Source organism: Drosophila yakuba, chromosome 3R (assembly GCF_016746365.2).
Source record: "Drosophila yakuba strain Tai18E2 chromosome 3R, Prin_Dyak_Tai18E2_2.1, whole genome shotgun sequence".
NCBI lineage: Eukaryota > Metazoa > Arthropoda > Insecta > Diptera > Drosophilidae > Drosophila > Drosophila yakuba.
Genome location: NC_052530.2, coordinates 10,641,278 through 10,651,311, shown reverse-complemented (window position 1 = coordinate 10,651,311; position 10,034 = coordinate 10,641,278). Strand labels below are relative to the sequence as shown.

Sequence of the window (10,034 nt, the reverse complement as noted above, 5' to 3'; positions counted from 1 at the left end):
TCAAGGCAGGACAAGGTAAATTTATTTATTTTGTATTTAAAGAGTTGAAGTGCCAAAAGATAGCTAAGCTTTGAAAAAATTGATTTTAAATTACATGGGAATTATTGGAAATTTTCTTTGTTTTTAAGGTCTTAGTTTTTAAATTTAACGGTCTAATTTTCAGTAATGCCACTTGGCATTATTCAATGTACCTGCGTTGCCACCTAGCGCATTGTTATCGAAGTGCTATACACTGCAGTGGTAAATTAGTGAATTCTTACTACGGTCACACTTTGCGCAGTAAACAGAGATTTTATCGTGTAGTGTAGAAGAAAAGTACAGAATTAATGGTAAAAGCGCATGAGAGCAGCCAAATAAAAGTGCCTGGATAAACCAAGTACCTCTGCACACTTCCCACTTGTGAGTAAAAGGTTAAACAAGCGAGGGAAATCAGCTTTTTGAACAGCCAGCAAGTGTACACACACACACACAACGTAGACAAAATACTAACCCCTACCCCTACCCCACCCCTCTTTCAATTCCACGAACCTTTTTCCACAGAGCACAGGCGACCCAAATTACGACGAACGTTTTCTAATTACGCATTCCAAGCATGGATGAGGCGAACATACAGGACAAGGAGCGGTTCGCGAGCCGCGAGAACCACTGCGAGATCGAACGACGTCGCCGCAACAAGATGACCGCCTACATCACGGAACTCTCAGACATGGTGCCCACCTGCAGTGCCCTGGCCCGCAAACCGGACAAGCTCACCATACTCCGCATGGCAGTGGCCCACATGAAGGCACTGCGTGGCACCGGCAACACCAGCACCGATGGCACCTACAAACCCTCTTTCCTAACCGACCAGGAGCTGAAGCACCTTATCCTGGAGGCGGCCGATGGTTTCTTGTTTGTGGTATCCTGCGATTCCGGACGGGTGATCTATGTATCTGATTCGGTAACTCCCGTGCTGAACTACACCCAAAGCGATTGGTACGGCACTAGCCTGTATGAGCACATTCATCCCGATGATCGCGAGAAAATACGCGAGCAACTATCCACCCAGGAGTCGCAAAATGCCGGCCGCATCCTGGACCTTAAATCGGGAACTGTGAAAAAGGAGGGCCACCAGTCCAGCATGCGCTTGAGCATGGGTGCTCGTCGTGGATTCATCTGCCGCATGCGGGTGGGCAATGTAAACCCGGAGTCCATGGTCTCTGGGCACTTGAATCGTCTCAAACAAAGAAACTCCCTCGGACCTTCAAGGGATGGCACCAACTACGCCGTGGTGCACTGCACGGGTTATATCAAGAACTGGCCGCCCACCGATATGTTCCCCAACATGCACATGGAGCGCGATGTCGACGATATGAGCTCGCACTGCTGCCTGGTGGCTATCGGTCGTCTGCAGGTCACCTCTACGGCGGCTAACGATATGAGTGGATCGAACAATCAAAGCGAGTTCATCACACGTCACGCAATGGATGGCAAGTTTACGTTTGTGGATCAGCGTGTTCTTAACATATTGGGATATACGCCTACTGAGCTTCTGGGGAAGATCTGCTATGATTTTTTTCATCCCGAGGACCAGAGCCACATGAAGGAGAGCTTCGACCAGGTGCTCAAGCAAAAGGGACAGATGTTCTCGCTGTTGTACAGAGCCAGAGCTAAGAATTCGGAGTACGTCTGGCTCCGCACACAGGCTTATGCCTTTCTGAATCCGTACACCGACGAGGTGGAATACATAGTGTGCACCAACAGCTCTGGCAAGACCATGCACGGTGCTCCACTGGATGCTGCGGCTGCTCATACGCCCGAACAAGTGCAACAACAACAGCAGCAGCAGGAGCAACATGTTTACGTTCAGGCTGCCCCAGGAGTGGACTATGCGCGCCGCGAGCTAACTCCAGTGGGCAGTGCCACGAACGATGGCATGTACCAGACGCACATGCTGGCCATGCAGGCACCTACGCCTCAACAGCAACAACAACAGCAACGGCCAGGATCGGCGCAAACCACACCTGTCGGATATACCTACGACACCACGCACTCGCCGTACAGTGCTGGAGGACCATCGCCGTTGGCTAAGATACCCAAGTCCGGCACCTCTCCCACGCCGGTGGCACCAAACTCCTGGGCAGCACTGCGTCCCCAGCAGCAACAGCAGCAGCAGCCCGTGACCGAAGGCTATCAGTACCAGCAGACGAGTCCGGCAAGGTCGCCGAGTGGTCCAACCTATACCCAATTGAGTGCCGGGAACGGAAATCGCCAGCAAGCGCAGCCAGGTGCATATCAGCCGGGTCCACCGCCGCCTCCCAATGCACCGGGAATGTGGGACTGGCAGCAGGCTGGAGGTCACCCGCATCCGCCGCACCCAACGGCGCATCCGCACCATCCACACGCTCATCCTGGAGGACCGGCAGGAGCAGGACAGCCGCAGGGTCAGGAGTTCTCAGATATGCTGCAGATGTTGGATCACACGCCGACCACGTTTGAGGATCTGAATATCAACATGTTCAGCACGCCGTTTGAGTAATCCCCACACCATTTCTTTCGATTCCCACTACCCCCACTTAATCTGTGTCTCTCTTAACCACTTCTCAAGTGCAATCCATCTTACATTGTTGAAATAATTCAGCCAAACGCATGCAAATTGTAATCTCGTAAATAGCATTTTAAGTACATAGCGGTAGTCACGTACACGATTCAGATATCTTTATTTTTGTGTGCTACGTCTTCACTTCCACCTCCCGTTTCCATTAGCCCAACCCGCTCCCACTTAACCCGCTCATTGGCCGTGCAAAAGTATTTACAATTAAGGCCTTACGATTGTTCGTAACTAAAGGCAATGTGTTTACACCGCTATATAGCCTATGAATTCTAAACTTTCTCATCGATTCTATAGGATTAAGTTCATGAGTGACACACTGTGTGCAGAGTATTCATTTGTATTTTTCATTGAGCATTTCAAAGTTCATGCAACGTATAAATAAATAAATATAAAATTCGTAGCTTAATATACCACAAATTGATATTTGTAAGCAACACAGCAAGTGCGCCACTTCCACGCTTTTCCCGCGAACAACATTGACACCATTTCCCATTAATTTTTGCTCATTTTTCGCCAATGCAATCAGAAGTAGACGCAAAGAAGCAAACAATATACGCTCTACGGTATGTGTACACATGCTTAATGTGCAGCTTTTCATTTGGTTTTAATTGCATAATATGCAGCGACAACGAAAACTTCCAAGCTCAATACAATGGCGCTCAAAATGAAATCGCACTCACTCAAATAAGACCATTTAATTACGTCAAGTTCAAACATTACATTAGTTAGTTAAGCTCACTTCGAGAGAACAAATTCTAAACCACTTTTTAGTCGCTAAGTCCCAACATTTGTAAGTAAGCAACCACAACGATGATAATGCTTAAACTTTGGGTATTGAGAATAAAAATTTTGGTTTTTAATGAAAATAAACTTAATGTACTACAACTATGGAAGTGTAATTACTGCTGAGGCTTATCTTTCGGCCGATTTTACCTCACAATCGCTGCTGCCGCCACTCCGCTCAAGAGCTTCGTTCTTAAAGTTCCTGAATCTAGGTCGCTTGGCGGGACTGTCAACGGGTGAACCGTCAGCGGAGGTCCGTCGTTTGGTTACATCTTCTTTTTCCTCATTCTCCCCATAACTGGCGTCACTCTGTTCCGCTTTGATCTGTTCTTCCCGCTTCTTACGGACATTCAGCCAAGACATCATCGTTTTGTTCATCGGTGGCTTCACGGGCTTTGCCGCCAATTCGATCGGTTTGTTGCATTCCTCACTTTTGTTTCGCGAATTGTTTACCAGCTTGGTCACTCGATGCCACTGCAATTCGGTAGCCGGACGCAATGTAGCCAAGGCTTCAGTGTCGCTTACTCGCTTAAAGTCCAGCCAATCCTAGAATATGCGCGCATTCCCTTGGAATTAGTATAGCTTGCAAATGGGGTAATTCCTGTACTCACATTCATCTGCTGCTCGGTTTCCAGGATCGCTGGCATGCGATAGTGCATCCAGGACATGATTTTGCTGGACTGAAAGGTGATGATACTGTAGGTGTACATCTTGTCGCCACTTTCATCTTCCCAGACGTCAAAGAGTCCAGCCATTCGCAAAAGCTTCACATCCTGCGGCGACCACGTGCTCTTGTCGTAGATCTTCACATCTTCCGCCTGTGGTACGAATACCAGGTAAGCCTCTCGCTCCGAAGGCTTCTTCGCTGGTCCAGCCGTCTGCCACTCATAGAATCCTTCGCAAATAACTACACAGCGCTGTCCGCGCTTGAAGGGACCTCGATACAGCTTGGAGTCCATCAAGTGCTCCAGCCGGCAATTGTTGGTGGTAAGCCCATGCCGCCGGTAGTCACCCTTGTGCCAGAAGGGAATCATGCCCCACATCATGGGCATTACAACGCGGGCGCACTTTTGATCCTCGGCGTCTGAGAAATGAGCTGCAGATACGATCACCGGCGTTATATCGGTGGGCGCAATGTTATAGGAGGCCTGGTAGCGTCTTCCCAGGTTGAACTCCGCCCGCCACTCGGGAGTCTCCATTTCCGATCCTTTCTTATCCTTGAAATAATCTTTCTCTTTGGAATCGGTCTCCTTTCTGGTAGTTTTCTTGGGATATTTACAGGCACAAATTACCTGATCAGGATCTAGAGTTCTGAAGCAGCGTTTAATGGAATTTTACAAATCCATATTTATGTACTTACAAGCAGGTGCGTCCACACATTGCTCAACAAATAACTTATTTAAGTTAATTGACGAATGCAGAATGTAAACAAATATAAAGCAATAATTTAAATACCAATGTTGCCGCCAGTGAACTAAAATACCAAAGTAACAGGCGTACTAAAAACACCAACCTACTCATATTCTGGGCACACTTAGCCACAAATAACAAAATAACCCACTGCACTTTTACTATTTCTTCGGCTAATACTAAAATAACCAAAGGAAAATGGGTGAACGCTACAACATCCACAGCCAGCTGGAGCATCTGCAGAGCAAGTACATTGGAACAGGACACGCGGATACCACCAAGTTCGAGTGGCTAACGAATCAACATCGCGACTCCTTGGCCAGCTACATGGGTCACTACGATATTCTTAACTACTTTGCCATAGCGGAAAATGAATCCAAGGCACGAGTGCGCTTCAATCTGATGGAGCGAATGCTGCAGCCATGTGGACCGCCACCAGAAAAGCTTGAGGATTAAATAAAAACAATTTTTATAATAAAGAAAATAATTGAAAAGAATATGGAATTTTCCAGGGGTGGATTGTCGGATAAATATTAACAGTGGTAGTTATTGACATTTGGTATTTTGCGCTTAAACAGCAAACGGTCGCACTGCAGGTCAGGAAAAGCTTTTTACTCGATATAATATAACTTATTTTCGTTTCAATTGTTCATTTTCGAGGGCTAGTGTCATAAAGTTACCGTAAAAAGCCAATGCCGCATTAAAGTAAAGTACGTTGTTGTGTTATTCCCAAAATAAAAGAAATCAATAATCCACTAAATCCCAACGAAATCGGTGTGAAACAAAACGGTAAAACTGCAATACAGCAGCACCCACAACAACAATAACACGTCGTGAGCGGAGCATCTTGTGCGAAAAATGAAAAATCGCGGCGAACAAAAGAGATCAGATCCCAGGCGCAATTTGCAATTGCGTAGAACAGAGTACACATATTGGTGTCTGCACATAGACACATAGCACACCAGCGCAAAGTGCTTGTGTGTATGTCAAGATGAGTGCACGAAAATTGCGCGCCGATGAATAATGTGCCGAAAAACAAAAGCAAGATACAGACGACGCATTAGCATATAAATAGTGACAAACTAAAACAGACCTACTGTTATTTCCCAGCTGCCCATATCAGCCTGTCTTCCCAAAGTTCTTGCAAAAGCTCTTTTTACCAAAAAGAGCACCGTGTATATCTGCACGGCCGTCACTGTGCCATGAGTGGCGGCGTTGCCAGATGTGCGTGAGAAAAAGCGTAATTCACCAACTGAGTGCTCATGGCATGATTAACACGAAAAGTCTGCATATTTCCCGTGTGTGTGAAGTGGCTGCAAATGTTTATAAACAATCGCTGTAATAATAAGCATTAATTATCAGCATTTGCTAACGGGAGCCCCTCAGTAAATACGGCAACACCAGCGCATATCTGCGCTTTGCTTTTCGGGAGCAGGGCCAGGAGATGAGGGTTTCGGTGAGGAGACAGAGGCGGGTGCACAAAAAGCCCACGACATCGTCGAGTTGAAAATTTTCGCGAAACCGAAAAAGTTAAAAATAAATGTTTACTGTGCAGCGGAATCGCGACTGCGGGGAAAATCGCAATTAACCCCTCGACGCCCCGCGGACGTCGCAGTGTTAAGTGTAATTTTTCGATGGCTCGCGTTCGATTGTATTGAATAATTCGTTGCCTCATTGAAGGGGGTTGCGCCGGGGGGAGAGTGCAGGGAGCCCCTCTCTTTTTGTGTGCCTCTCCCCACTGCCTTTTGGAATGCAAACGGAATGGCGAAAAGAAAGAACCGTAATCGTGGGCAATACAAAAGAAGAGAACTAAGAAAGCGCAGGGAAAACAAAAGAAAAAAATTCCATATCCTTATTCCTGCAATGTTTACACTGCAATTTAAGTTTCCGTTAATCCCAATACTGGAGTTCGCTTTATTTTAGTTTTATATAGTGAGATGTGGAACAACAGATGTATAATAGCTGCTACTGATTTCTTTTAGATCCTCTAAATCTAAATTCAATTCCTGGAATCCTCCGAATCCGAAGCCCGCAAGGAAACCACATAAAACCTGAACATAGCTCGAAATTAAAAGCAATTCAATCTTAAGCGGGAGACGCTCTCCTGATCGCTTGGAAGTTGAAGCCAAGCCTACTGCCGCTGCCGAATAATGAGTCGACATGAAGGTGAGTCCTTGGAGCATCCGATAACCCTGATAGTAACTTACCCACTTAATCCACAATCCAGGTGTCAGCTGCGATTCATGTCTCAAGAGCAACTTCAACGGACGGCGCTACAAGTGCTTGATCTGCTATGACTACGACCTGTGTGCCGATTGCTACGAGGATGGTGTCACCTCCACGCGCCATTTGGTCGAGCATCCCATGCAGTGCATCCTCACCCGCTCCGATATCGAGCTGTATTTCGGCGGCGAGATGCTAGCCTCCGACCAGCCGCAGAGCTTCACCTGTCCCTATTGCAAGAAGATGGGCTTCAGCGACGCCACCTTGCTGGAGCACGTCTCCGCCGAGCACACGGAGACCAGCCTGGAGGTGGTCTGCCCGGTCTGTGCCGGTCTGCCGGGCGGCGAGCCGAATCTAGTCACAGATGACTTTGCCGGTCACCTCACCCTGGAGCATCGCCAGGGACCGCGCGAGCTGATTTCCTTTCTGATATCCTTTTTCAAACAAACGCATCAAACAATGCAACACTTCAATGCCCAACTGCATCCATATAAAAGGCTTGTTCTCAATGTTTTTAAAAATGCCGCCTGGCTAGGCAATCAGTGCACTATTTCGAGTTAGCATTTTAAAAGATTTAATGTAAAAAGCTAGATTTCGCTTGTAAATTATGCTCAAAAATCAAAATGTAACACCATAAAAATTCATAGCATCCGCAACCCTCTATTAGGTATTGTATTAGATCATTTGGCAAATGTGTAGTTTATTTTACCTGATGTTTCGTATAACAAGCAGTTCAATTCGGTTCAGTTTGGTTTTGGAAATTATATACCGTTTATATATTTTGACTGATTTTATTGTCGTAATAAACAGGCTTAAATTTTACTGACTAGCCTGTAACGAGCAAATCAGAAAAGCCTTGAAAAATTTGCGATGCAGCTGAGACATTTTTGTAAAAAAAATTCAGCTAGTTATAAGTATAAATGTAAAAATCCCATCGATTGGTTGCCTTAACCTATAGACAATACGACGAGCCCTCGGCCATCCGTCATGGCGGTGGAGTGCGCCGCATCCCAGGACGCACCCTCGGTGGACCACGGACACGTCGGTCCAACATGCACTTTAGTTCGTCTAGCGGTCTGTCAGCCTTGTCGCCTTCGGGACGGGAATCGGTGGATCCCATCGCGGAACTATTGTCGCAGCTTTCCGGCGTGCGGAGGGGCGGACCGCCCACATCTCAGCTGCAGCAGCTACAGATGCAGATGCAGTTGGATCGCCAGCAGGTGACGGTAAGGGAGAGTCCTCTCACCACATATTATCCATTATATTTGTGTGTATAAGGAAACTGCGACTTTCGATGTTTTGCTTTTGCGCTTGCATTATTTTAGGCATCGCGCCAAATCGATCGGCTGCCAAGGCGTGCGCATCCCATAGTCTCAACATCGAACTCGAATGCCGCCATGGCCGAGGTGATCAGCGGTGGAGCGGGCGGCAGTGGAGGCAGTGGCGCAGTTGGAAGCGGCAGCGGCGGCGGCAGCGGGGCCACTGCTCCGCCCAACCTGCGCACCACCGAGTGGCCGGTGACAGCAAGCTTCTCGACATCGGCCAGCAATCATTCGCAGACTCAGTCGAGTCTGGCCGCCAACAGCCTCAATGCCAGAGAAGTAGTTCATCCCGTTGGCCAGCATATCTTAAGTCAAATGTCCACTAATCCCCCATGTCTTGTTCAGCAGGCGATCGGAACGAGCAGCAGTGCAGCCAGCAATGTCCTGGGCATCAGCGTGGGCGTCGGCGGAACGGCCAACTGCAACGGTGGAGCTGGTTCATCCGGTGTGGGAGCTGGAGCTGGTGGAGCTGGACAGGCAGGAGGTCAGGGTGCGGTAGCTGGCGAGTCACTATTGCTGGCCCAATTCATGCAGCCCACCTTCACCGAGGCCGAATGGGCGATCGTGGAGAGTATGCGAGCAGATCGGTGAGTGTTTCCACATGGCTAGATAACAACCTATTTAATTTGAAATTTGTTATTTTCCTGGAACCACAATGTGTACCATTTATTATTGACCATAACCTTTACTTTTAGCTCCATGTTTGTGCAGTCGCTGATGCTATCGATGCTCTGCACCGAGGCACTGGATTTAAACGCCTCCGACGAGAGCCTGGCCAAGAGTGATAATGTAAATAAGGGGCAACAGCAGCAGCAACAAGAGGATGCCGAGGCCGAGGCGCAAGCGGAAACGCTGTTGAACAACAATGCCGATGTGGAGCAGCAGCAGCAACAGCCACAGCCGGCGATGGTGCGACAGGTGAATCAAATGCAACAAACCTCGCCAGAGGACTTTGTTTGCGACGAGTATCGCTATAAAAACAAAAAGGCCAACACAACACAAACGAGCGGTACAGGAGGCGGAGGAATCGGTGGAGTGGGCGGAGGATTGGGGGGAGCAGGAGCAACTGCAGCCCCAGGTGGGGGTGCTAGTGGAGCTGGCACTAAGCCAACAGCTGATAGAGGCATCGAGAGGCGCAGCGGACGTCCGCCGCCAGGAGAGATGGCCACGGGCTCGCAGCAGCCACAGCAGCAGCAGCAGTCCACGGGTAATCCGGCGGCGTCTCAGCAAAAATACAAACAGAATGCGAATGCAGCGACGGCGGCAAACACAAATCAAATTCCCGACACTAGGTAGTGCCTCTGATGATGATCACCACAAATTGCATCAACAACAACAGTAACAGCAACCACACCCAATGTAGCTGCAGCAGCCACAACAAATCTGTCGTCACCACCACGAAACACCGCAACAGCAAAAGAAGCAGAAGCCGAAACAACAACAACAACAGATGGAACTAGAACCAACACAGCCGTTAAAGTAACAACCGGAGTGGGGGATAGCTGCTGCTCTGGAGAAATCCGAATCGTCTTAAGCAGTTGCTGACGCAATCGCCGCAGCAATTTCGTCAAAAAGGAAAACTATATTATGTATCGTTTATTAAATATATTAAAATTTATATAATTATAAAAAGATGAGAGGATGTGCAGCAAGAAAAATTATTGTAATCATTGAATTAATTATAATTTAAAGAAACCACAAAA

The 10,034-nt window shown here is 47.8% G+C and overlaps 4 protein-coding genes across 7 annotated transcripts; 3 read left to right on the top strand and 1 right to left on the bottom strand.

The window, feature by feature from the left end:
* The first annotated feature begins 239 nt into the window (after positions 1-239).
* Positions 240-3,478, top strand: LOC6536309 (aryl hydrocarbon receptor nuclear translocator homolog). Its single transcript, XM_002096857.4, has 2 exons — positions 240-399; positions 541-3,478. Exon 2 carries the CDS (start codon positions 593-595, stop codon positions 2,516-2,518), a length of 1,926 nt encoding a protein of 641 aa, XP_002096893.1. The 5' UTR covers positions 240-399; positions 541-592; the 3' UTR covers positions 2,519-3,478.
* On the bottom strand, positions 3,414-4,877 carry LOC6536308 (abasic site processing protein HMCES). Its single transcript, XM_002096856.3, has 3 exons — positions 4,737-4,877; positions 3,988-4,687; positions 3,414-3,922 (listed from the first exon to the last, which is right to left on the bottom strand). Exons 1-3 carry the CDS (start codon positions 4,754-4,756, stop codon positions 3,506-3,508), a joined length of 1,137 nt encoding a protein of 378 aa, XP_002096892.1. The 5' UTR covers positions 4,757-4,877; the 3' UTR covers positions 3,414-3,505.
* A 13-nt stretch (positions 4,878-4,890) lies between these two features.
* LOC6536307 (splicing factor 3B subunit 5) lies at positions 4,891-5,283 on the top strand. Its single transcript, XM_002096855.4, has one exon. It carries the CDS (start codon positions 4,985-4,987, stop codon positions 5,240-5,242), a length of 258 nt encoding a protein of 85 aa, XP_002096891.1. The 5' UTR covers positions 4,891-4,984; the 3' UTR covers positions 5,243-5,283.
* Positions 5,284-5,348: 65 nt separating this feature from the next.
* Positions 5,349-10,034, top strand: LOC6536306 (E3 ubiquitin-protein ligase Kcmf1). Of its 4 annotated transcripts, none has more exons than XM_015192166.3 (7): positions 5,349-5,496; positions 6,769-6,952; positions 7,014-7,438; positions 7,975-8,235; positions 8,335-8,610; positions 8,680-8,918; positions 9,027-10,034. In XM_015192166.3, the coding sequence occupies exons 2-7, from the start codon at positions 6,937-6,939 to the stop codon at positions 9,625-9,627; spliced, it is 1,818 nt and encodes a 605-aa protein (XP_015047652.1). In that variant the 5' UTR covers positions 5,349-5,496; positions 6,769-6,936; the 3' UTR covers positions 9,628-10,034. The 4 variants fall into 4 exon arrangements, with proteins under 4 accessions (XP_015047652.1, XP_039231781.1, XP_015047655.1 ...); XM_039375847.2 differs by having other exon boundaries at positions 8,677-8,918; XM_015192169.3 differs by having other exon boundaries at positions 5,416-5,575; positions 8,677-8,918.